This window comes from Chiloscyllium punctatum, chromosome 9 (assembly GCF_047496795.1).
Source record: "Chiloscyllium punctatum isolate Juve2018m chromosome 9, sChiPun1.3, whole genome shotgun sequence".
Taxonomy (NCBI): domain Eukaryota; kingdom Metazoa; phylum Chordata; class Chondrichthyes; order Orectolobiformes; family Hemiscylliidae; genus Chiloscyllium; species Chiloscyllium punctatum.
In genome coordinates, this window is record NC_092747.1 from 37,506,776 (window position 1) to 37,534,397 (window position 27,622).

At 41.7% G+C, this 27,622-nt stretch overlaps 1 protein-coding gene across 1 annotated transcript in view; it reads right to left on the minus strand.

Moving 5' to 3' along the window:
• Positions 1-27,622, minus strand: part of b3glcta (beta 3-glucosyltransferase a) — a 180,457-nt gene that overhangs the window by 45,927 nt on the left and 106,908 nt on the right. Inside the window, exons 10-11 of the mRNA XM_072577259.1 lie at positions 16,667-16,736; positions 10,406-10,519 (exon numbers count right to left, since the gene is read on the minus strand). Coding sequence (XP_072433360.1) covers positions 10,406-10,519; positions 16,667-16,736 — 184 coding nt within the window. The remainder of the gene's footprint in view (positions 1-10,405; positions 10,520-16,666; positions 16,737-27,622) is intronic.

Genomic DNA, 27,622 nt, shown 5'->3' on the forward strand with positions numbered 1-27,622 from the left:
AGGACGCTCAGGTGTGCGGTGGGATCCCGTCCGCGCTCACCCCGGCCCGGACGGAATTTCACATTGGCCCCAAGGTCCCATACTTCCCGCGGGAGCCTGTGCCCCACAACCTGAGCCGCCTCCGGAATTTTAATTTTGTCTCCTTCAAGGATGTAAAAAGGAAGGCCCTGTATAGACTGCTGCTGCACACCGTCCACCTCTTCTCCCTCATCCACCGTCCGGACACGCCTTGGCGTGCCCATTTGCCACCGGGCGGTGGGGACCCCCAGTGGAGGCCTCTCTATGCGGGAATCCTCCCCCTTTCTCTCGGGGATCTGGGGTGGAGGGTGCTGCACGCAGCAGTCCCCTGCAACCGCAGGTTGCGGTGGTTCACGGACTCCCAGCCCAACTGCTTGTTCTGTGACGCTGTGGAGTCCGTGGACCATGTATATATTGGGTGTGGGTGTTTGCACTCCCTTTTTAATTTTCTGAAAAACCACCTCCTCCTCTGCTTTTGGTTGCACTTCAGTCCCACGCTCCTGATCTTCGGGCACCCGGTACGGAGGAGGGAGGGCAGGTCTGAAGACCTCCTCGTGGGTCTGCTCCTGGGCCTGGCCAAACAGGCCATCAACAGGTCCAGGCAGCGGGCCGTGGAGGGGGTCGTTAGGGCCGACTGCCTGCCCCTCTTCTGGGGTTACGTTAGAGCCCGGGTGTCCTTGGAGAAGGAGCATGCGGTGTCCACCAACACCCTGGAGTTGTTCAGGGAGAGGTGGGTGCCGCAGGGAGTGGAGTGCATCATTTCTCCCTCCAACTCTATTTTGATTTAGTCCCTACCCTCCCCTTCACTGATCACACAGCATTGTCCTTTGGTTTGAAGGGCAGTGCTTGTCACTGGCCACTCGGGTGTTTTCCTATCTTCCTGGTGGTGGAAATCGAATAAAGATTCGTGCACTTTGTGTCTCTCACTGTGTCTCACACCTGCACACACACACACCATGGGTGCTGGGGAAAAAATAAGTTTGGCGATAGTGTGGGGGTTAATAAATTTAAAAAAATAAAAAGAGGAGGGTTAGTGATACTTTAAAAAGTAAAATAAAAATAAGAGTGTCATAGGCTCTGTTCATTCTGAGAGCTGATTCCAAGGAAGCTACATTCGCATCATGGACTTCCCCCATGTAAATTAAGGGTGACTTGGTGACAAGACACCAACCTCTTTAGAGTCATTTCACTTGGACTGGTTCCATTGGACCTCTAGGATGGACCATGGTGCACTCTCAAGTCTTTAAGGTACAGACTTCTGAACTTGACCACCCCAAGTGGCTGGCTGACCAAGTCCAAGCCCCTGGACTAATAGCAGAGGCTGTCCTTGACATTGTGCTAGGACCCCTTAACTGAGGCTACAATCCCAACCTAACTGAGAACTACTCCCCTTGGACTTTGGAGACATGTTTGTTTGGTTGCAGCACATGCTGTATGCTACTGGAACATGTTGCAGAAGAAAGATTAATGAAGCGTGGTGCCTTACACCAACATGTCCACTTCCTTGACTGATCACTGCTGCCAACCACGACAAGCTGCCTCAAGTTGTGTCTGAGCTAAACTGCAAAGCAAGGCAGAACCTTTGGCTGAGGATCAAAGCACAAAAAGGTACTGATACTGTCAGCATCCAAATAAGACCAAAGTGAGTGCTAAGAGAGCAAGTAAGGAACATTGAAAAGCTGCCATGGTCCAACCCATGAGCTAGGTGCTTGTCCCTGCATGCAAAGTGTCCTGGGAGAGGTGCTGATTCACTACAATGTACAGCACTGGAGTGCAAGACTATTATAAATGGGTTGGAAGTATCACATGATGGTAACGATGAGGTTTGCATGGTGCAGCCCATATCTACCCGTTACGGATGGTTGGAGCCATTGGAGTATGCCATGAGATTTTAGGGCCTACTGTCCAACTGGAGGCCTGGAGGATCATTAGCAAGCTGGAGTTGCCAGGTAAAAACTCTCACTTTCATAATGGGAATGGTCATCGTACAGTTTCTATTCAGTGGGTGAGACAGTGAGAAACTGCACATCAGTGAGGCAAGATTAGGCAATAATAGCTTGAAATGCATGCAAATAAGTCTCTTGCAACTTATTAGCAAGACTTTTGACTTACTGTTCAAAACTTGATTGGAGAATTGGACTTTCTTTTCTGGCCATCAGGAACCTCATTTCTGCCAATCTTACCCTATTTTCCCACTGACTCACTTTCATCCATTAAGTAAGGTGACCCAAAATGTTGTCAAAATGGGAGATTTTAAGAATTATCTTAAAGGAAGAAAGAGGAGTAGAGAGCAGTAGATGTTTAGGGAGGCAATTTTAGAGCTTAAGGTCAAGGATTGGATGAGCACAGACATCGTCAGGGTTATGGGGCTAGATGAGATAAATGAGATTGGGAGGGGAAAAGGCCATATGAGAACTTCAAGTAAGAATGGAAATTGTGAGATCAGAACATCACTGACAAGGGACCATGGCTTGGTATCAGTCAGTACTGGGCAGCAGAGTTTTGGATGGATTCAATTTCATGGAGGGGTAAAATGTGGGAGGCCAGCTTGGAGTGCACTGGAATAAATGAGTCCAGAGACAGTACCTGGGGTATATGAGCACAAGGGCAGAGTCAGTACTTGGGGTATATGAGCACAGAGACAGAGACAGTACCTGAGGTATATGAGCACAGAGGTACGGGCAGTGCCTCAGGTATATGAGCACAGAGTCAGTACCTGAGGTATATGAGCACAGAGGTACGGGCAGTACCTGAGGTATATGAGCACAGGGGCAGAGACAGTACTTGGGGTATACGAGCACAGAGGCAGTCAGTACCCGAGGTATATGAGCACAGAGACAGAGGCAGTACCTGAGGTATATGAGCACAGGGGCAGAGTCAGTACCTGAGGTATATGAGCACAGGGGCAGAGACGGTACCTGGGGTATATGAGCACAGGGGCAGAGGCAGTACCTGGGGTATATGAGCACAGGGGTGGAGTCAGTACCTGAGGTTATGAGCACAGAGGTACGGGCAGTACCTGAGGTATATGAGCACAGGGGCCGAGACAGTACTTGGGGTATATGAGCACAGGGGCAGAGGCAGTACCTGGGGTATATGAGCACAGGGGCAGAGGCAGTACCTGGGGTATATGTGCACAGAGACAGAGTCAGTACCTGAGGTATATGAGCACAGGGGCAGAGACAGTACCTGTGGTATATGAGCACAAATCAAGTGTCAGCACAAATTGAGAAAGTAGTGAAAAATACATAAGGGTTCCTGGACTAGTACTACTTTTATATATTACTTTTCCTACAATATCACTGATTCAAAATCTTGAAACTGCCTCTTTAATGACATTGGTAATCTACCTACAGCAAATGGACTGCAGCAGTTCAGGAAGGCAGCTCATCTCCAGCTTCTCAAGGGCTATTAGGGACAGACAATAAATGTTGGCCCAACCAGTGATACCCACATCCCCTTGACTGAATAAGAAGAGTCAGAACTTAGAAAAGCTACTTTTTAAATTTCCGAATGCATAATTACAGATTATTTAATTTAACTGAACTAACTTCCATAACCTCAATACAATAAGGAAAGAGTTAAAGATGGCCTGGGCTGAAGTTCTGCTTGCTTCGTATTGTGTTTGTACATTCTGACTTAGGAAAATAAGATCCTCTGCAATTTACATCATAAGTTGCCAATGGCAAAATGTGCATAAATTTCAGCAAATTCCCGTCCTTTAAGTTGCACTGTCTAGAACAAAGTGTACTAGTTTACTTGTGAAATGGATCAATGAAAATCCCTATTTAGTTTAATTAATGAGTGTTCTTTCTGCTTGGCAAATTGCTCAAGGCACTGTACAGTCACATATCTGTAAATTGGATATCAATACATTGCCTGCAATATCCAATAAAAGCCCTCGTAATGAAGCAAGAAAGTTTGCAAAATAATTTTTCAGACAAAATGAAGTACTGTTATTATAGTATCAATTAGTTAAAAGCATTGGCTGATTTATTGCAGAAATGTTTTGTCATTTAATGTCTATATTTAACTCATTTACTCTATAATGTAGACATAAGAAGGGCATAATAATGCTATTTGTTCACAGAAACCAGCAGTGGACATATTTTTAAGTTTCCATAACTTTTGCTTTCTAAGGTATCTCCCAAAGAGACAGGGCAGAAACAGCATGAAACGGGAAAGAGGCCAGTGTCTATCTGAACATCCGGCAGAATCTACAGGCATAATTCTCAATCTCATGTAATGAACTCCTGGGTACAATTAACCATGTGGATCTTAAGCAGGGCATAGGGAAAGAGCTCAGGACACTATCACAACGCGAGCAAATGTTAGTTTCAACATTGATTCATAAATTTCACCTCAACCTACATTATTTCTACCACCACCATCAAACTAACATTCTCTCCAGTATCGAATCATGTGACAAAAACTCTAATCCTTCTCCATGAACTCCCTAACAAGCCGCAGCAAATGCATCACCATCCTCGAATCCATGGCTGGCGAATGCATAACAAGTGCAATGTCAAAAAGAATAGAAGCTGATCTGGACAACCAAAAGAGGAGAAGTCCAAAGATGTGCAGGTTAGGTGAATTGGCCATGCTAAATTGCCCATAGTGTTAGGTGCAGAAGTAAATGTAGGGGAATGGGTCTGGGTGGGTTGCGCTTCGGTGGGTTGGTGTTGACTTGTTGGGCCGAAGGGCTTGTTTCCACACTAAGTAATCTAATATGACAGTGCCAGCTCAAGATATCAGAGCAAGCATACAGCATCCCACAAAGGTCTGTAAAGCTTGGCTCAGCTGGGAACACACACACTTCTTACAGAGTGGTGACAGATTCATGTCTTATTCCAAGACATCATCAAGGCTGATACTGCAACACAGTACTGTGGGAGATCTGGATTTTCAGAAGTACCATTTTTGGATGAGATATCAAGTGTCTAAGACATTGGAGCAGTAGTAGAGGATTTAGCAATCAGGTGCGGTGTAGCATTCAATGACACCATGGTTGATTTGAAAATCCTGCCCTTTTCCCATTCCCCACAGCCCTTAATTCCCTTACTGATTTAATTCTAAAAATATCTCAGCCTTGAAGGATTCTGCCTTTACAGTGTCCTGCAGTTAATAACTCAACCCTGAAAAGAGAAAAGAAAATTCTCCTCAACTGCTTTAAATGGACCCATCAACACTCTGAGATTAGACCTAGACACTCCCAAGAGGAGAAACAATTTCTCTGTATCTACCTTGTCAAGAGTGACAAGAACTTCATATGATTGAATAAGGTCTCCTCACATTCTTCTAAATTCCAGTGAGTTCAAGCCTGACCTGTACAATCTCTTCTCATAAGAAAATCCCTCCATGCCTGTGATCAGTCTAGTGAACCTTCTCTGGACTGCTTCCAATGCTAGTTTAAGTTTCCTGGATAAGGGGCCCAAAACTATCCACAGCATTCCAGGTGTGATCCGACTAGTGCCTCATCCAATTTGAGCAAGATTTTCCTGTTTATTTACTCCATTCCCAAGGCCAGCATTCCATTTGCTTTCCCCGCTGGCTGCTGAACTTGTATGCTTACTGACAGTCATGAATGAGGACCCAAATCCCTACATCCTGCAGCTTTCTGCAATCTCCCTCCACTGGAACAATAGCCAGCTCTTCTACTCTTCTTGCAAAAATGCTTAGCTCCATCTTTTCCCAAATTATATTCCAATTGCCAGATCTGTGTCCAATCACTTAACTTGTATACATCCCTGAGTGCACTTTAGCATCAACCTGACTACTTGCATCCCTATCTATTTTTGTGTCATCTGGCAAATTTGGCAACAGGACATTTACTTTCCTCATCCAAGTCATTAATAATATTGTAATAATTATGGACTCAGAACTGGTCTGTGACATTGCACTAAAGATTGTCACGTGAAAGTGTTCCCTTTATCCCAATATTGTGGTGAATTAGAGCCGTTGTTGTCTCCATGCTTATTACATTTTAGAGTCATAGAGTCACAGAGACGTACAACACAGAAACAGATCCTTTGGTCCAACTCGCCCACACCGACCAGATATCGTAACCTAATCTAGTCCCACTTGTCAGCACTTGGCCCATAATCCCTCTAAACCCTTCCTATTCATATACCCATCCAGATGCCTTTTAAATGCTGTAATTGTACCAACCTCCACCACTTCCTCTGGCAGCTCACTCCATACATGTACCACCTTCTGTGTCAAAAAGTTGCTTCTTTGTACCCTTTTACATCTTTCCTCTCTCACCCTAAACCTATGCCCTCTAGTTCTGGACTCCTATTCATGCTCCTCATGATTTTATAAAACTCTGTAAGGTCACCTCTCAGCCTCCGATGCTCCAGGGAAAACAGCCCCAGCCTATTCAGCCTCTCACTATAGCTCAAAGCCTCTAACTCTAACATCTTTGTAAACCTTTTCTGAACCCTTTCGAGTTTCACAACATCCTTCCAATAGGAAGGAGACGAGAATTTTCTATTTCTAAATGTTCTGCTGTTACATTCTTTATAATAGACATGAAAATTTTCCCAATGTCAGATGGCCTATATAGTTACTTGCTTTTTGTCTCCTTCTCTTTTTAAATAAGGGTGTTACATGGACAGTTTTCTCATCCTCTTCTACTGTGAAGATTGATGCAAAGCATTTATACAACTCTTCTGCCATTTCAGAGATTAATGGTCAATGGATATTTATCGGGCGAGAGGAGGGTTTGTCGTACTCCAGACACTGGTCCTGGGCCCTTGGATTTCCTGATCTCCATTAATGATCTGGATTTTGGTGTGGACGGGACAATTTCAAAGTCTGTAAATGACACTAAACGTAGTAAGAATTATGAACTGTGAAGAGGACAATGTGGAACTCCAAATGATCATTGAGAAGTTGGAGGAGTGAGCGGATGTGTGGCAGATGAGCTTCAATGCAAACAGGTTTGAGATGAGGGCAAGAATATTGAAAGACAATCTGAATAGATTTGAAGAACAATATGTCACAGAATGAGACTATTCAATCCATCATGCCAAAGTCTTTCAAACTCTTTGAAAGTGTTATCCAGCTAGTGCTACTTCCCTGATCTTTCCCCACTCTCCCTTCAAGCATTTACTAAACTTCCTTATGAAAATTACTATGGATCGGTTTCCAAACACCTTTGCAGGGTATATTCCAGATCACAAAGTTTGCTGTGTAGAACAGAATGTCCTTATCTCTCCTCTGGTTCATTTGTTAATCACCTTAATATATGTCCTCTACTTATTGACCCTCTTGGTACTGTATTCAGTTTCTCACTGTGTACCTACTAACTAATGCGTGATTTTGTTGATCTTCATCAAATTTCCTCATCATCTTCAGTGTTCTAGGGAGAAAAAAAGAGCTTCTTCAATTTCACCAGATTACAATTCTAGAAAATCTCTTCTGTACCCTAAGGCTTTAATGTTTTCATAAAGCATTGTAGTCTGAATTAACCACAATACTCCAAATGAGATCCAACTACCATTTTATAAAGGTTTAGCATACTGTAATTTCTTTGCATTTTTCTTCAAAGTTTCTATTCATAAAGTAAAAAAACACTACATGATTTTATACAGCTTTTTCAACTTATTGTGCTGTATTCAAAAATTTGAGAGATATGGGTCCGTCTATCTCTACTTTCCCTTTAAACTTCTACTTCAAAGTTTATGTCATCTTTCCTCATTTTCCCATCAAAATTGATCAATTCATTTTAAGTTTAATTTGTCATGTATCTTCCCAGTTCACCATATAAACTGGAATTAGCAGCATAAAAAGATCATTCAGCCCCTTGAGCCTGTTTTGCAATTCAATAAGATCATAATTGATATTTTTGTATTTTGAATTCTACATTCACACCTACCATGATAAACGCTGATTCAGAGAAACATAGAAAATTAGAGCAAAAGTTGGCCATTCAGCCCTTGAACTTTCTGTCATTCATTTTGCTCATGACTGATAATCTAACTCAATAGCCTGTTCCCACTTTTCCTCTATATCCTTTGATTTCTATAGTCCCAAGTGCTATAATCTGACACCTTCTTGAAATCATACAAAGGTCTGGCCTCAACTGCTTTCTGTGGTAACAAATTCCATTAGCTTACCAATCTCTGGGCGAAGAAATTTCTCATCTCAGTCCAAAATGATTTACCCCATATCCTTCCACTATGAGCTCTTGTCATGGTCTCCCTGGTCATTGGGAACTTTCATCTTGTGACTACCCTGCCATTTCCTTGTTTGTATGTACACATCTGAATTTTGTAACATAGGCAAACTTTAAAATTATTCCCTGCTTACCCAAGTAAATATGAATAGATAAAACAAACAGAGTCTACAGTCTTAATACCGGTCCCTGGAGAATACCACTGTATGGTTACTGCCTCTGCTATGAAAAACATTTTCTTGCCATCTTTTTTACATTTTGAAGCCACACTGACACTCTCCCTTTAATCCTGCTTTAATTTTTACAATAAATTTTAAAATGTTGAACCAGAGTTATTAATACTTTCACATGGTTCTATTTTTATACTCCAGGTGAACCGGCTCATTTAATTCCTCGAATTGAATGCCCCAGCTTCCCTCCCATCGCCATGACCCCAATGACTCTCAAACCCCTTCCCACCTTTGACTTTTAGTGAACCGATACCTGAATGATATCTATACAGCTTCTCATATTGTTTGCGCTAGACCCACAGTGCTGACCTTGATCCACTCCTTGCATTGCAGAGGTACGGACCCCATGACCAGCCACTTAACTGCACCCAAGTCCTTAAACTGATATTGGGATTGCCCTTGACCAAGCTGTTTCTCTCTGCCTTGACTGAGGACTACTCCACTTAGACCTCGAGACATGGCTACTCAATTGATATATATGCAGTATCTAGATTAGAGTGGTGCTGGAAAAGCACAGATCAGGCACTATCCGAGGAGCAGGAAAATCAACGTTTCAGGCAAAAGCCCTTCATCAGGACTGATGGATGTATGGTTTATAGGCCTGTACATGCTGTAGGTGTAAGGTTGACTTAGGAATGTGCCACACAGTAACATGTCTACCCCTTAACTGATGACAAACATGTCAAGCTGCCTAGTTTCCTGCATGCAATGAACAGCAGGGCAGAACAGAAATACTGTGAGTCTTTAAGAGCTGGCTGAAGCAAGAAGGCACAAGAAGGCAAGGCAAGGGTCTCTGGGCATCCAGCTGAGCGGAAAGTGATTGGGTGCTAAGAGAGCAACTTTGAGATGCTTGTTGGTTCAGTACATGACTGGGTGTGTCCCTGTGTGCAAACAGTTCTTGTAGCAGCCTTTTAATAAAAGGTGTTTTGCAATCTTAAGTGCAGCAGCAAAGAGCAGAAGTGTACTGTAAGTGGATTGGAGGTGTCCCTTAATGGTGCAGACAAGAAGTTACTTGTCAGATGCCTAAGAAGGTAGACATGAGGTGTGTGCGGCCAGTGTCCATGGAGCGTGCACTGAAGGGTTGGTACCTGGTGCCCAAGAAGAGGGTCAGGAGTAAATACGGAAAGCTGGAGTCACCAGAATTTCATATTGGGAATTCTTGGCATCCAGTTTCGATCCAGCAATCCAAGAATGGGAACCTGCACATAATGTGGTGAGATTTTATAGTAATGAGCATGGTAATGAACAATGATGCCAAAAATAGGAGTTTCACTGCTCAACAGTGAAAATCCTGTCTCACTATCTGAGATTTGGTTGAAACATGTGACTTGTCAGTATTGACATCAAAAGAGGCATTGCTTGTCATCTCACGCGACATTTCCAAAATTCTCACCATAGCCCACATTGGTGAACCTGAGAAGGGACTGAACCCTTCATCTCTAACCGAATATGTTTATAAAAGATCTACATAGTATTGTCTGGTTTTTATAGTGAAAGATAGCATGACCTCCAGGGTGTATTTGGAATAGAAAGATAAGAATTTGGTGCTACAATGTAAAACTCAACCATCTTGGATGGTGCAGCTTGGGTTAGTATATTAATTTTTTGATTTTGCATATGTAACATACATATGCTAGCCTCTGGCAAAATAAAATTTGTTTTCAATTCTGCATTATCAAACATGTTCTTAAATGTTTGACATTGATATAATGTATCAAAAAGAGCTTCTCTACAAAACTCATTAGATTATTTATAACTGAAATTTGCACTATCTAGCAATTATAGATAACAAGGTAGTCAAAAGTACTTTCACAGCATTGTGGAAAAATTGGTGTCATCACATAGCATTTAAAGCTTGCTAACAAATGGAAAAGAAGCAAAAAGGTGAAAACATTTGCTATGTACTTTAAATACGGATTTGAAAACTTCAAAAGGTCTGCTGTTTACTAGCAACATAATTATTTGTTCAAAAACTCACCTCTTTCAGTATTTGGTATTCCTAAGTAGTGGGTTGGAATGGAACTATCTGCATAATCACTATAGTATTCAATCAGAGCTGCTTGTTTTTCCCAAGTTTTCTTTACAATTGGTACTGCAAGATAATAGAATTGAATGTTGAGAAATGCTGTAAGAAAAAGTTGAATATATACCTAAAAACAAAATAATCTACACTATCATCTGGTTATAGCTTCAGAAAGCAACAATGTTTTGATAATTTTATAGTCCAGCTCCTAATCTAAACCCTGCTTCTATACTGTGACAAGATCCCAAAAAATAACTGAGAAACAATCTGGTTCACTGGCCACTATAAACTCTAGAAAGCTTTCAACAACCCTCTTTGTGATCAGTTCAAAGGTATCAAGTAGGTCAAGTACCAAATGAGCATCAAGAAGATTACAGTCACTTTTCACATAAAAGCATTCAAAAAGTTGTCTCAATTTTGATATTTTGAGACAGTCTGCATGTCTATTGAAATTGACTGCAGAAAGCAAACATAAAATTGTTCCCAGACTTAATAAAAATATACAAGCTCAGAACAAACATTAAACAATTTTTACACAACTCTAACCATTACTAGTTAAACTGATAAGACACAATCTAATTGATCTAAAATAAAAGCAAATTACTGCGGCTGCTGGAACCTGAAACCAAAAAAGAGAAAATGCTGGAAAATCTCAGCAAGTCTGGCAGCATCTGTAAGGAGAGAAAAGAGCTGACATTTCGAGTCTAACTGACCCTTTGTCAAAGCTGACGTGGTTTACTAAAGAAGCTGAATCTCTTTTCAAGAGGAAGAAGGTGGCTTATGTTAGGATGAGACATGAAGGCTCAGTTCGGGTGCTTGAGTGTTACTAGTTAGCTCTCTCTTTAGGTCTTCCTTGACTAAGAAGAGCTAGGAGGAGACATGAGAAGTCATTGGCAGGTAGGATCAAGGAAAATCCTAAAGCTTTCAATAGGTAGCTTTAGTAAGCTTAGGACCAATCAAGGACAGTAGTGGGAAGCTATGCATGGCGCCCGAGGAGATAGGAGAAGCACTAAATGAATATTTTTTCATCAGTGTTCACACTGAAAAAAGACCATGTTGTCAAGAAGAATACTGAGGTACAGGATACTAGATTAAACAGGACTGAGGTTCACGAGGAGGTGTCAGCAATTTTGGAAAGTGTAAAAATAGATAAGACCCCTGGGCCGGGTGGGATTTATCCTAGGATTCTCCAGAAGCCTTTGAGGAGATTGCAGAGCCTTTGGCTTTGATCTTTATGTTGTCACTGTCTACAGGAATAGTGCCAGAAGACTGGAAGATAGCAAATGTTGTCTCCTTGTTCAAGAAGGGGAGTAGAGGCAACCCTGGTAATTATAGACCAGCGAGCCTTACTTCAGTTGTGGGTAAAGTATTGGACAAGGTTATAAGAGATAGGATTTATTATCATCTCGATAGGAATAATTTGATTAGGGATAATCAACATGGTTTTGTGAAGGATAGGCCATGCCTCACAAACCTTATTGAGTCCTTGGAGAAGGTGACCAAACAAGTGGATGAGGGTAAAGCCATTGATATGGTGTATATGGATTTCAGTAAGGCATTTGATAAGCTTCCCCACGGTTGGCTATTGCACAAAGGATTTGTTTTGGGGCCACTGCTGTTTGCAGGTTACAGAGGGACATAGATAAGCTACAGAGCTGGGCTGAGAGGTGACAAATGGAATTTAATGCAGAAAAGTGTGAGGTGATTCACTTTGGAAGAAGCAACAGGAATAAAGAGTACTGGGCTAATGGTAAGATTCTTGGTAGTGTAGATGAGCAGATATCTCGGTGTCCATGTATATAGCTCCCTGAAAGTTGCCACCCATGTTAAGAAGGCATACAGTGTATTAGATAAAAGCAAATTACTGTGAATGCTGGAATCTGAAACCAAAAAAGAGAAAATGCTGGAAAATCTCAGCAAGTCTGGCAGCATCTGTAAGGAGAGAAAAGAGCTGACGTTTCGAGTGTAACTGACCTTTTCAAAGCTAAAAAAAAAGAGAAATAGTTTTTATACCAGGCTGAGAGAAGGTGAGTCATGGCTCCAGAAACAAAGGTAGCAATAAAGAGGTGATAATGACAGTGCATAGAGAGGTTATAGGGAGATTAAGAGTTGTGAATGACCAAGGCTGAAACCAGTGCTATGTGACAAAATATGTGGGGAATGGGGGGGGTGGGGGGTGGATGGGTGAAGCAGAGGCAAAATGGAAAACAGGGGAGAAGGGTAGCAAAGAAGGAAGAGGAGAAGAAAAAGGTGATGAGAGAGTGGAGAGCGAGAGAAAGAGAGACAATCAAGAAATAAGAGGCACAGAACAGTGAAAGAAATACATTAAAAAATAAATAAAATAAATAAGATAAAATTACGGGGCAGGATGAAAACAGAGGGGTCGAGATGGGATAATCATCTGAAGTTGTTGAATTCAATGTTGAGACCGGCAGGCTGTAACGTGCCTAGTCGGAAGATGAGATGCTGTTCCTCCAGTTTGCGTTGAGCTTTGACAAAAGGTCAGTTAGACTCGAAACGTCAGCTCTTTTCTCTCCTTACAGATGCTGTCAGACTTGCTGAGAGTTTCCAGCATTTTCTCTTTTATGGTATCTAATTGATCAAACCTTTTTCAAACAATGAGCCTGATCCATGGGTCATGTAAGTAGGTTGTTGTGGAATCATGTGTAATTATAGTTAGATACATCTAACTCTGAACTGTTTTATGCTTTTGCAATCTTCATCAAGTCATACAGCACAGAAACAGACCCTTCAGTCCAACCAGCCCATGCCAAACATAATCCCAAACTAAACCTAGTCCCATCTGCTTGCTCCTGGCTGATATCCTGCCAAACCTTTCCTATTCATGTACTTATCCAAATGTCTTTTAAATATTGTAATAGTATCCACGTCCTCAGGAAGTTAATTCCACAGATGAACCAGTTTCGATGTAAAACCTTTGTCCCTCATGTCTTTTTTAAATCTCTCTCCTCTCACTTTAAAAATGTGTCCCCCAGCCTTGACATCCCCCATCCTCGGAACAGACATCTATCAGTAAGTCTAAACACCTCATTATTTTATAAACGCCCAACAAGTCGCCTCTCAAACTCCTTTGCTCCTGTGAAAGAAGTCCCAGCCTATCCAACCTTTCTTTGTACTGAAAGCTTTCATACCTGGCAACATCCAGGTAAATCTGTTCTGAATCCTCTCCAGCTTAATAATATTCTTCCTATAACAATTCGCCCAAGAATTTGACACAGTATTCCAGAAGATGCCTCACCAATGTGCTGTACAACTTCAACATGACTTTGCAACCCTTATATTCAGTTAACACCAGTCCATCTCTTTAACTTCCTCCTCTCTTAAGTAGTTAATCAATCATTTGTTTTCCTCTCCATCTCTTCCATCTTTGCTGTTTTCTCACCCCTTTGTCACACTGTTTTCTCAGAGTGCGTGAGCCTAGAAAGAACAACATAGAATCTGTGCCAGGGTGTTCATTCGTGTGAAGCAGAAATATCTAAGCGTATTAATTTCAGGTTGCCCACTCACCCTGGTTGCTGAGCTGTTGGGTTTTTCAGAAGGTTGTTGCTTCAATAACTCTAGAGACAAGTCTGCTGTCCAATTAATGATGGGGTGCAAATGAAAGCTAGCCACAGTCTGACGCTAACTGAACACAATTGCTGTGGATGCTGTTTCTCGCATTTCGGAGGGAAATGGGTGTCTGGAACTAGGACCAAGTAGACTGTTGGTGGCCTGTGACCAGTGGAGTGCCACAAGGATCAGGGCTGGGCCCGCTACTTTTTGTTATTTACATAAATGATTTGGATGCGAGCATAAGAGGTACAGTTAGTAAGTTTGCAGATGACACCAAAATTGGAGGTGTAGTGGACAGAGAAGAGGATTACCTCAGATTAAAACAGGATCTTGACCAGATGGGCCAATGGACTGAGAAATGGCTGATGGAGTTTAATTCAGATAAATGCGAGGTGCTGCATTTTGGGAAAGCAAATCTTAGCAGGACTTATACACTTAATGGTAAGGTCCTAGGGAGTGTTGCTGAACAAAGAGAGCTTGGAGCGCAGGTTCATAGCTCCTTGAAAGTGGAGTCGCAGGTAGATAGGATAGTGAAGAAGGCGTTTGGTATGCTTTCCTTTATTGGTCAGAGTATTGAGTACAGGAGTTGGGAGGTCATGTTGCAGCTGTACAGGACATTGGTTAGGCCACTGTTGGAACATTGCATGCAATTCTGGTCTCCTTTCTATCGGAAAGATGCTGTGAAACTTGAACGGGTTCAGAAAAGACTTACAAGGATGTTGCCAGGGTTGGAGGATTTGAGCTACAGGGAGAGGCTGAACAGGCTAGGGCTGTTTTCCCTGAAGCGTCAGAGGTTGAGGGGTGACCTTGTAGAGGTTTACAAAATGATGAGGGGCATGGATAGGATAAATAGACAAAGTCTTTTCCCTGGGGTCGGGAAGTCCAGAACTGGAGGGCATTGGTTTAGGGTGAGAGGGGAAAGATATAAAAGAGACCTACCGGGCAATTTTTTCACACAGAGGGTGGTACATGTATGGAATGAGCTGCCAGAGGAAGTGGTGGAGGCTGGTACAATTGCAACATTTAAGAGGCATTTGGATGGGTATACGAATAGGAAGGGTTTGGAGGGATATGGGCCGGATGCTGGCAGGTGGGACTAGATTGGGTTGGGATATCTGGTTGGCACGGACGGGTTGGATCGAAGGGTCTGTTTCCATGCTGTATATCTCTATGAATCTAAGAAATGGAGCCATCGTCTGGAGCACACATTAATACAAAAAGTATGGAGACAACATGCATTGAGAACCTATGGTTAGGTTACCTGGAGCTAGGGAGGAAATTGATAGTAGGACTACAAAGATAGTAATATGAGGATTACTCCCATTGCCACATATTGATCATTCTCAGTGCCACATGCTAGTGAGTGTTGAGATAGGGTGATAGGGGAGGATCAATGTACGAGTTGAGGTGGGAAGACCAATGCTGGTGGGAAGACTTCAGGTTTGTAGGAATTTAGGACCAATAGTGGTAGAAGACACTTATTCAAGATGTGTCCACCTCTAATCTTACTTCAATTTCTCTACAGATCCATGGACACCCACACCTTCTTTAACCATACTGGTACTCACCCTACCTCCTGAAAGGACTGCACTCCATTCTCCTGATTTCTTTATTTCCACTGCAACAGCTACAGATTCCAGTACACTGACAGCTACCACCATACACCTCAAAGTCACATGGCCAGAGCAACCTACCTCAATTCCTTTGAGGCAACAGGGAGCATTTTGAAAGAGTAGGTGCATTTACCAGGTTTCCCATATTACAACAGTGACGACACTTTGAAACCATTTCATTGGCTGTAAAATACTTTGGGATATTTTGCAATTATGATGTAGGCTCCAAACTAATTAAAAACCTTAGTTTCTTTTAACTGGAGATCAAAGTTCAAATCTAACCGATTGTGTAAAATAGCCAGCAATATTTTAAAAAATGAGGAATTAAAGGAATCTCAGTTCACATCAATAATTTGAGGGGAAATCACAAATTTAAAAACAAATTCTGCACTGGATTGAATTAATTAATCTTATTAATTTTTCAATGTTATAGAGACATTTTTAGCCCTTCAAAATGTTTTCCCAAAGGAAGACTTGAAATGTGGTGAAACAACAAGGAAAGGTAATCTATAATAAGATTCAAAGAATTATAATGCCAAAAAGATAACATTTTCCAGAAACTGAAATCACGTTTTCTTCAGAATATGAATCATTAAAACTTGTAATTTCTTGTAACTTAAGTCTTTAACAGACCCACTCATATTTTGTGCTATGTATTGTTCGAATATTTAGTGGCTACTTCAAAGTGTGTAGTGAGCAAATTCAATGGAAATTTTCAAAAGTGAATTGAATACATAATTGTGAAAAGAAAACACGGCAGGGTGGGGAACCAGAGCAGATCTGGAACTAAGTGGTTGGCTCTTTCAAAGTGTGGCACAGAACTGATGAAAGGAATGAACTCTTTTCCATAGTATTCTAAGAAGACCAGAATAATTCTGACTTAAATCATCTATTATAGCTCCCCAAAGTATGTAAGCAGACTATTGTGCAAAGTCAATATAAAAACCTACCAGATGTAGTACTAGTTTTTGGTACCACAGAATTTGAAAATGTTATCTCTCAAATACACTGTATATTAGCAGATACTTACTTCTTTCCTGATGGAACTTTTTGCAGGTTTTTACAGCAAAAAAGATGTTTCCCTTCTCTACTAGTTTTCCCTGTAAAATGATACATAGAATTGTTTGAAGATTCTAAACAAATTGTAACACAACTGTAAACTTTTGACTTCAGCATTCTGCAAAATCTAAATTAAATAAAACGTAAATACTCGTTTGACTTAGTGAGGCCTCTTGATTCCATTGTAAAAAGTTGTGGCTTTAACCCTGCTTCCAAGAATTAAGCCCATACTCTAGGCTAACACATCAATGAAGCACTTAGAGAATGCAGCACTACTGAATGGATCCTTTTAGTGCAGATGTTAAACTGAGATCTCATCTGCGTGCTTGTATGGAAATAAATGATGCATTTGAACTACACAAGGAACAGCAGGGCAATTCCCCTAACCAATATTTATCCTTTAAACAACACCAATGAGAAAAGCTGATCCAGTCTTAACACGGCATTCTTAATTAGTGATGCCATTGCAAACTGAGTAGCAGGTTTGATAAGATAATTAAGTTTATACAGAAAATCAATTGAATTAATTACTTCTGGTTACTTTAAGAGAACCTGTGCACTATCACTATATTAAACTTGACATTGCTGGATAGTTCACTGTAAGGTGGCCCAATAAACAAATAAAATAATTGTTTTGCTGAATCCAGAATGCTCCTGTTTGGTTGCTCTTTTGAGAATTTTTCATTCCTGAGAAAAAGCCAAAAATGGCACTTCAAAACTCCACCATCAAAACTGGATTTTCTCCTCGGTAAACAATGAATGGATTGCAACCAAATGATATTATAAGACATTTATGTTACATCAGGTAAACTGTTGTTTTAAATATATGAACTTATTATTACCAGATGTACTTGAATGTTCTAAAATATTCAATGTAAGGGAAGGCAGATGAACTCAGGGCATGGTTAGGAACATGGGACTGGGATGTCATAGCAATTACAGAAACATGGCTCAGGGATAGACAGGACTGGCAGTTAAATGTTCCAGGATACAAATGCTACAGGAAGGACAGAAAGGAAGGCAAGAGAGGAGGGGAAGTAGCGTTTTTGGTAAGGGATAGCATTACAGCTGTACTGAGGGAGGATATTCCCAGAAATACATCCAGGGAAGTTATTTGAGTGGAACTGAGAAATAAGAAAGGAATCATCACCTTAGTGGGATTGTATTATAGACCCCCTAATAGTCAGAGGGAAATTGAGAAACAAACTTGTATGGAGATCTCAGTTATCTGTAAGAATAATGGGGTGGTTATGGTAGGGGATTTTAACTTTCCAAACATCGACTGGGACTGCCATAGTGTTAAAGGTTTAGATGGAGAGGAATTTGTTAAGTGTGTACAAGACAATTTTCTGATTCAGTATGTGGATGTACCTACTAGAGAAGGTGCAAAACTTGACCTACTCTTGGGAAATAAGGCAAGGCAGGTGAGTGAGGTGTCAATGGGGGAGCACTTTGGGGCCAGTGACCATAATTCTATTAGTTTTGAAATAGTGATGGAAAAGGATAGACCAGATCTAAAGGTTGAAGATCTAAATTGGAGGAAGGATAGTTTTGACGGTATTAGGCAAGAACTTACAAAAGCTGATTGGAGGCAGATGTTTGCAGGTAAAGGGACAGCTGGAAAATAAATGGGAAGCCTTCAGAAATGAGATAACGAGAGTCCAGAGAAAGTATATTCCTGTCAGGGTGAAAGGAAAGGCTGGTAGGTATAGGGAATGCTGGATGACTAAAGAAATTGAGGGTTTGATTAAGGAAAAGAAGGGAGCATACATCAGGTATAGACAGGATAGATCGAGTGAATCCTTAGAAGAGTATAAAGGCAGCAGGAGTATATTTAAGAGGGAAATCAGGAGGGCAAAAAGGGGGCATGAGATAGCTTTGGCAAATAGAGTTAAGGAGAATCCAAATGGTTTCTGCAAGTACATTAAGGACAAAAGGGTAACTAGGGAGAGAATAGGGCCTCTCAAAGATCAGCAAAGATCACCCTTTGTGTGGAGCTGCAAGAGATGGGGCAGATAATAAATGAATATTTTTCATTAGTATTTACTGTGGAAAAGGACATGGAAGATATAGAATGTAGGGAAATAGATGGTGACATCTTGAAAAATGTCCATATTACAGAGGAGGAAGTGCTGGATGTCTTGAAATGCATAAAGGTGAATAAATCCCCAGGATATGATCAGGTTTACCCTAGGACTATGTGGGAAACTAGGGAAGTGATTGCTGGGCCTCTTATCGAGATATTTGCATCATGATAGTCACAGGTGAGGTGCCGGAAGACTGGAGGTTGGCTAACGTGGTGCCACTGTTTAAGAAGGGTGGTAAGGACAAGCCAGGGAACTATAGACCAGTGAGCCTGACGTTGGTGGTGGGCAAGTTGTTGGAGGGAATCCTGAGGGACAGGATGTACATGTATTTGGAAAGGCAAGGACTGATTAGGGATAGTCAACCTGGCTTTGTGTGTGGGAAATCATGCCTCAAAAACTTTTTTTAAGAAGTAACAAAGAAGATTGATGAGGGCAGAGCAGTAGATGTGATCTATATGGACTTCAGTAAAGCGTTTGACAAGGTTTCTCCATGAGAGACTGGTTAGCAAGGTTAGATCTCATGGAATACAGGGAGTCTCGTCATTTGGATACAGAACTGGCTCAAAGGTGCAAGACAGAGGGTGGTGATGGTGGGTTATTTTTCAGACTGGAGGCCTGTGACCAGTGGAGTGCCACATGGATTGGTGCTAGGTCCAATACTTTTCATCATTTATATAAATGATTTGGATGTGAGCATTACAGCCAAAGTTAGTAACTTTGCTGATGACACCAAAATTGGAGGCGTAGTGGACAGCGAAGAAGGTTACCTCAGATTACAATAGGATGTTGATCAGATGTGCCAATGGGCAGATGGAGTGTATTTTAGATAAATGTGAGGTGCTGCATTTTGGGAAAGCAAATCTTAGCAGGACTTATACGCTTAATGGTAAGGTCCTAGGGAGTGTTGATGAACAAAGAGACCTTGGAGTGCAGGTTCATAGCTCCTTGAAAGTGGAGTCGCAGGTAGATAGAATAGTGAAGGAGGCGTTTGGTATGCTTTCCTTTAATAGTCAAAGTACTGAGTACAGGAGTTGGGAGGTTATGTTGCGGCTGTACAGGACATTGGTTGGGCCACTGTTGGAACATTGCATGCAAGTCTGGTCTCCTTTCTATCGGAAAGGAGTTGTGAAACTTGAATGGGTTCAGAAAAGATTTACAAGGATGTTGCCAGCGTTGGAGGATTTGAGCTATAGGGAGAGGCTGAACAGGATGGGGCTGTTTTCCCTGGAGCGTCGGAGGTTGAGGAGTGACCTTATAGAGGTTTATAAAATCAAGAGGGGCATGGATAGGATAAATAGACAAAGTCTTTTCCCTGGGTTGGGGGAGTCCAGAACTAAAGGGCATAGGTTAGGGTGAGAGAGGAAAGATATAAAAGAGACCAAAGGGCAACTTTTCCACTCAGTGGGTGGTACATATATTGATGAGCTGCCAGAGGATGTGGTGGAGGCTGGTACAATTGCGACATTTAAAAGGCATCTGGATGGGTATATGAATAGGAAGGGTTTGGAGGGATATGGGCCAGGTGCTGGCAGGGGGGACTACATTAGATTGGGATATCTGGTTGGCATGGACGAGTTGGACCAAAGGGTCTGTTTCCGTGCTGTACATCACTATGAGTCTATGTGAGTGGATACTGTTTTATGACTATTACTATTGAGATTCCAGACTGATATGAAAACTCTCAACACAGCATGCACCTGCTTTTTGTGGGGATCTATCTATATTTCACTATTTGTTCAGAGATATTTTTATGCAATATGCAATTTTGCAAAACATGTAACCTTTATTTTCATTTGAACTCTGCATCTGCACCTGCAATTCCAAGATAACAAAGTTGCATTCGTGGTTTGAAGCCTTTCCTTTAAGTTTCCTTTCACAATCTTTGCTTCGATGAAAATAGGATCACTTCCAAAAGTCTCCCTTTACAATTTAGAGCCTGATGTGCTGTAATCATCCGTGAATCTCTTCTTTAAACTTTCAGTTGATGTGTACAGAATATTTCAAAAAAAGGAAGGACATATTGGATGTCCCTTAATAGCGTTTACTACTTTGTATAATTTTTGAACATTACTTAACCTTTGATTTGCTCTATTGATTATGTGCCACACTGAATATGAACTTCCCATTAGGAATCCAATAATTACACTCAACTCCTTTTAATTGTCACTGTTATTGCCTCTGTATTTGACAGTGAACTTCTCTACTTAAAATACACTTGAAATTTCTCACCCCATTTTCGAATGTGGTCTGGTTTCTCAGGATATGATCACGAGCAGGGAAGTAATGACAACATTGGATGGTCGCTCTGCATATTAGCTCATCAAGAATCCTGATAGTTAATAATATCTATGAGATGACCAAATGCCAAAAAATGAGCCACTTGTCCAAAAAGTATGAAAAGTAGCTAACATGCTAGCCAAAATTCTCTTTTGGAAACTATCATTTGGGACAGGAATCTAGAGTGAAGTGCAAAATCTTGTCAAAGTTTGTGGTTCTGTTCGCCTAGCTGGGAATTTGTGTTGCAGATGTTTCGTCCCGTGTCTAGGTGACATCCTCAGTGCTTGGGAGCCTCCTGTGAAGCGCTTCTGTGATGTTTCCTCCGGCATTTATAGTGGTTTGTCTCTGCCACTTCCGGTTGTCAGTTCCAGCTGTCCGTTGCAGTGGTCGGTATATTGGGTCCAGGTCGATGTGCTTATTGATTGAATCTGTGGATGAGTGCCATGCCTCTAGGAATTCCCTGGCTGTTCTCTGTTTGGCTTGTCCTATAATGGTAGTGTTGTCCCAGCAGAATTTATGTTGCTTGTCATCTGCGTGTGTGGCTACTAAGGATAGCTGGTCGTGTTGTTTCGTGGCTAAGTTGGTGTTCATGGATACGGATCATTAGCTGTCTTCCTGTTTGTCCGATGTAGTGTTTTGTGCAGTCCTTGCATGGGATTTTGTACACTACATTAGTTTTGCTCATGTTGGGTATCGGGTCCTTTGTTCAGGTGAGTTGTTGTCTGAGAGTGGCTGTTGGTTTGTGTGCTGTTATTAGTCCTAGTGGTCGCAGTAGTCTGGCTGTCAGTTCGGAAATGCTCCTGATGTATGGTAGTGTGGCTAGTCCTTTGGGTTGCGGCATGTCCTCGTTCCGTTGTCTCTCCCTTAGGCATCAGTTGATGAAATTGCAACCACCCCAACACACAAAAGAAGTTGCATCAAGACACTGTTCAAAAGGGCCACAACACACTGCAGCACACCAGAACTGCATAAAGAGGAAGAAGAACACCTATACAATGTATTCGCCAAAAACGGATACCCTCGCAATTTCATCAACAGATGCCTAAGGGAAAGACAACGGAACGAGGACATGCTGCAACCCAAAGGACTAGCCACACTACCATACATCAAGAGCATTTCCGAACTGACAGCCAGACTACTGCGACCACTAGGATTCATAACAGCACACAAACCAACAGCCACTCTCAGACAACAACTCACCAGAATAAAGGACCCGATACCCAGCAGGAGCAAAACCAATGAAGTGTACAAAATCCCATGCAGAGACTGTACAAAACATTACATAGGACAAACAGGAAGACAGCTAACGATCCGCATCCATGAACACCAACTAGCCACAAAACGACACGACCAGCTATCCTTAGTAGCCACACACGCAGATGACAAGCAACATGAATTCGACTTGGACAACACCAATATTATAGGACAAGACAAACAGAGAACAGCCAGGGAATTCCTAGAGGCATAGCACTCATCCACAGATTCAATCAATAAGCACATCGACCTGGACCCAATATACCGACCACTGCAACGGACAGCTGGAACTGACAACCGGAAGTGGCAGAGACAAACCACTGTAAATGCCAGAGGAAACATCACAGAAGCGCTTCACAGGAGGCTCCAAAGCACTGAGGATATCACCTAGACAGGGGACGAAACGTCTGCAATACAAATTCCCAGGTCGGCGAACAGAACCACAACAACGAGCACCTGAGCTACAAATCTTCTCACAAATCTTGTCAAAGAATCAAAGAACACAAATATTGAATGCTGTTGGCCTCCATGAATCCCACTTACCCGAATCCACCCAGTCCAATTGTAGGTTCATAGATTCCAAATGAAAGGGCTCTTGTGGTAGAGTGGTAGTGTCCCTAGTTCTGAGCCAGAGATCCAGGTTCAACTCTCAACTGGCCTGAGTTGTGTCATAACATTTTAATCAGATTGATTAAAGAACAACCTCCAGGTTGTTATTCTCAGCTGGAGAGATAACAGGGGCATTTTCAAGATTTCAACCTGTAACTAGTAGTGTGCCAAAGGAATCTGTGATGGAGACACATCACAGATTAATAACCCTGATTATTAATTATCAGGGTTCTTGATGAGCTAATATGCACAGAGAGACCATCCCAATATTGTCATTACTTCCCTACTCGTGATCATATCCTGATAAACCAGACCACATTCAAAAGTATAAATTATACTTTTAATTTATATTAATGACCTGGATAACAGAAATAAATGTACTATCACCGGGTTTGTGGATTACACAAAAATATTTGGGAAGGCAAGTCGTGAGGATGACAAAAGGAATCTACACAGGGATATATATACAGGCTAAGTGAGTGGAAGAAAGCTTAGCAAGTAAATATAATGTAGGAAGATGTGGCATTATGTGCTTAGGCAGGAAGAATAGAAGAGCTGAATATTATTTAAATATGGAAAGACAACAGAAAGCTACAGCACAGAGGGATTTGGATGTTTTGGCACAGGAATAAGAGCTAGCGTACAAGGTCAGTGGGTAACATGGAAAACAAACAGAATGTTGGTCTTTAGTTCAAAAGGATTGGAAGCATAATAGGGAGATCTTGCTAAAACTATTCAAGGTACTAGTTAGACTATAGTTGTAATGCTGTGAACAGATTTTGTCTCCTTATCTGAAGGAAGATATATCAGCACTGAAGGCAGTTCAGAAAAGGTTCAATAAGTTGATCCTGAACAAGAATGAATTTTCGAATGAAGAGAGATTGAAAAGGTTGGGCTTGTACTCATTGGAGTTTGAAAGTGACATGTGTAAGAATATTAGGAAACTTGACATGCTGGACGTTTCTCCTTGTGGAGACTCTAGGATCAGAGGGTGTAATCTCTGAATAGTGGGCTACACGCTTAAGGCTGAGATGAAGAGGAATTTCTTCTCTTAGAGGATAGTGAGTCTTATCAGATTCCTGATGAAGGGCTTTTGCCCGAAACGTCGATTTCGAAGCTACTCGGATGCTGCCTGAGCTGCTGTGCTCTTCCAGCACCACTAATTCGGAATTCTTTATCACACAGGACTGTCGAGGCTGAGTCTTTAAGTGTATTTAAGGTGAAGAAAAACAGGGAAACAAGGGTTATGTTGAAAGGGCAGGAAAACTGGAGCTGAGATTTTTAGATCAGACACAATCTCACTAATTGTACTGACCCTCTGTTTCTATGTTTTATGATCTTGTGGAGAACTTAGCTCTAGAGGTCACTGTCTCAAGATAGGGTCAGTCATTTGTGACAGAGATGAGGAAAGATTTCTTCTCAGAGGAATTCTTATTTCTGGAGGGTTGTGGATGCTGAATTGTTCAGGATATTCAAACGTGAGATTGATAATCTTTGAAATACAGGGAATTGAGGAAATTGAACAGGGAAATAAAGTGGAGTTGAGGAGGAAATTAGCCACAATCCTACTGAATGATGCAGCAGGCTTGAGGGGCCTTATGGACTACTTTTGCTTCCAATTCTTATAATCGGAAGAGGATTGGGTAACATATTGAAGATGGAGGCTCATCACTCTGACAATTAAAAAACAAATACCATTCTTCCAGAGAAGGATGAAGCAATCTGCTCACACATGTAAACCATAAGGACAGAGTCTTATACACTCGAGAAACATAGCTAGTGCCCAGTATACAGATTTTAAATTTAGTCAATCTTCTCTTTTTAATTATATTCAGCCAGTAACATTATCTTCTCCATATTCTTCCATTGTCATTAGAACCCAGGAAAAGTTCCATAATTATTGAAAATTATTTGAGGGGGTAAATGATGAAAAATAGCTTCCATTAGCTGTCAAATTGATGAGGCAGCAGAGATTCTTGATTATCATTAGAAGATAAAGAAAGACTGAGAGTATAAAATCCTGTGCACATTAATATGGTTTGGACAAAGAGTCCAATTGGAACATCTCCACTGGTCCTTTTTCAGACAGGAGATCAGATGGCACTTTCATTTTATTCACTCATAATGCACTGGCTGGCCAACATGTATTGCCTGTCCCTAGTTGCCTTTGAGAAGGGGACGGTGAGCTGCCTACTCAAACTGCTGCAGTCCACATAATGTAGGTAAACCAACAATGCCCTTAGGGAGGGATTTCCATGATTTTCACTCAGTGACAGTGAAGGAACGATGAGCAAAAGCTTTGTTTTAACCAGCACCTTAAGAACCAGCGCACTCGATAAACTGGCAAACGTTATATATCTCAAATGCTGCAAGGTTTACTGTATTATTCTGTTCAATGATTATAGCTTTTTAATTTATTTACCTCAATGTAAATATACTTGTGGAATCAAATGGGCACACAAAATATTAACAATATATTCAATTTCGAGTCAATTTCTCCTCAATTACCATATGTCTGAGTAGTCAGTTGAGGGTGCAGGTGAGAAGCTCTTTGCTGCTAAGTTTTATTTAAGGCACAGTTGCATTATTATTTAATTGATTTATGTTTTTTAAGTAAAGTATAGCAGTAAAGTAATGTATACCACCTGCATTACGGTTCTATTACTTAGTGTGTATTTTTACACTAATTATACAGACCTTTTGATTGTCTAGAATATTTGAACAATCAGCACACTCTTGGTTCGTTAGGTGCTGGTCAATAAAAGGGTTGCTGCACATTCCCAAGTCGGGATGGTGAGTGGCTTGGAAGGAAACTTGCACTTTGTGGTGTTCACAAATATCTGCTGCCTTTGTCCTTCTAGATGGAAGTGGTTTTGGGTTTGAATCTATCTCAGGATTTTTGGTGAATTTTTGCAGTGCATTTTGTAGGTACTACACACTGCTGCTAGTGACCATCGGTAGTGGAGGGAGTGGATGCTTGTGGATGTGATGTCAATCAAGTGGTCTGCTCTGTCCTGGATGGTGTCAAGCTTCTTGAGTATTGTTGGAGTTACACTCATCCAGGCAAGAGGGCCTTCTTGATGGTGGACAGGCTTTGAGGCAGAGGGGAGGGGGGGTGGTGCGGTCAGGAGGGGAGTTACTTGTTGTAGTATTCCTGGTCCCTGGCCTGCTCTTGTAGCCACTGTATTCATATGGGGAGTCCAGTCGAGTTTCTGATCAATGGATGTTAATAATGGGAATTTAGTGATGGTAACACATTTAATATCAAAGAGCAGTGATGAGATTGTCTTTTACTGGAGATTGTCATTGTTTGGCATTTGTGTGGCCCGAATGTTACTCGCCACTTGTCTGCTCAAGTTTGGATATTGTTCAGATCTTGTTGCATTTCAATGTGGGCTGCTTCAATATCTGAAGGATGATGAATGGTGTTGAACACTATGCAATCATTGGCAAGCACTCCACTTCTGAGCTTATGATGAAGGGAAGGTTAATGATGAAGCAGCTGAAGATGGTTGGGCCGAGGACACTACCCCGAGGAACTCGTGCAGAGATATCCAGGACCTGGGATGACTGACCTTCAATAAAGACAATCAACTTCCTACGTGCCAGGTATGGCTCCAACCACCAGAGTTTGCCCCGATGCCCATTGATTCTAGTTTTGCTTGGGCTCCTTGATGTCACACTCAAGTCAAATGTGGCCTCGATGTCAAGGACTGCTACTCTCAACTGATCTCAGGAATTCAGCTCTTTTGAACCAAAACTGTAATGAGGTCAGGAGCCGAATGATCCTGGTGGAACCTAAACTGGGCATCACTGAGCAACTGCTGTTTGCTACTTGGTTAATAATGCCTTGCAGCACTTTACTGGTGATCGAGTATAGACCGGTGGGGCTGTAATTAGCTGGGTTGGATTTGTCCTGCTTTTTGAGTACATGACATACCTGGGCAATTATCCACACTGCTAGTATATTCTAAGCGTACTGTATCAGCGTGGCTAGGGGAGTGGCAAGTTCTGCAGCACAAGTCTTCAGTAATATTGCTGGAATTTGTCAGGGCCTAGAGATTTTATAGTATCCAGTGCTCGAAATATTTCTTGACATCACGTGAAGTGAATTGAATTGGCTGAAGATTGGTATCTGAATTGGTGGGGACCACTGGAGGAGGCCAACAGGGATCCTCCACTTTGCATGTCTGGCTCAAGATCGTTGCAAATTATCTTTTGCCCTCATGTGGTGGGCTCTTCCATCTTTGAAGATGGGGATATTTGTTGAGTTTCCTCCTCCAATGAGTTGTTTAACTGTCCACCACAGAGTGAAATAGTCCTGCCGAGCTTGGATCTGATCCATTCGCTGTGGGATCATTTAGCTCTGTCTATCACTTGATGCTTATACTATTCAGCACACAAATCGTCCTGTCTGATAGCTTCACCAGGTTGACACCTCATTTTTAGCTATGCCTGATTCTTAATTCCACATAGTTTTCAGTGAATTCAAATTCCATATAATCTGTTATGTTGGGATTCGAGCCTGAGTTCCCATTACATTAACTGAGTTTCTGGATTTATAGTCCAGCAATGGTACAACTAGGCCCCACTGCCTCCCTATTATTCTGATATAAACCTGTTGAACTTGTTGGACTTGACCGAACTACCCTGGGAATGAAAAGCTATTAATGCTTCCAAACTAGGGCTCAGTGAGTAAT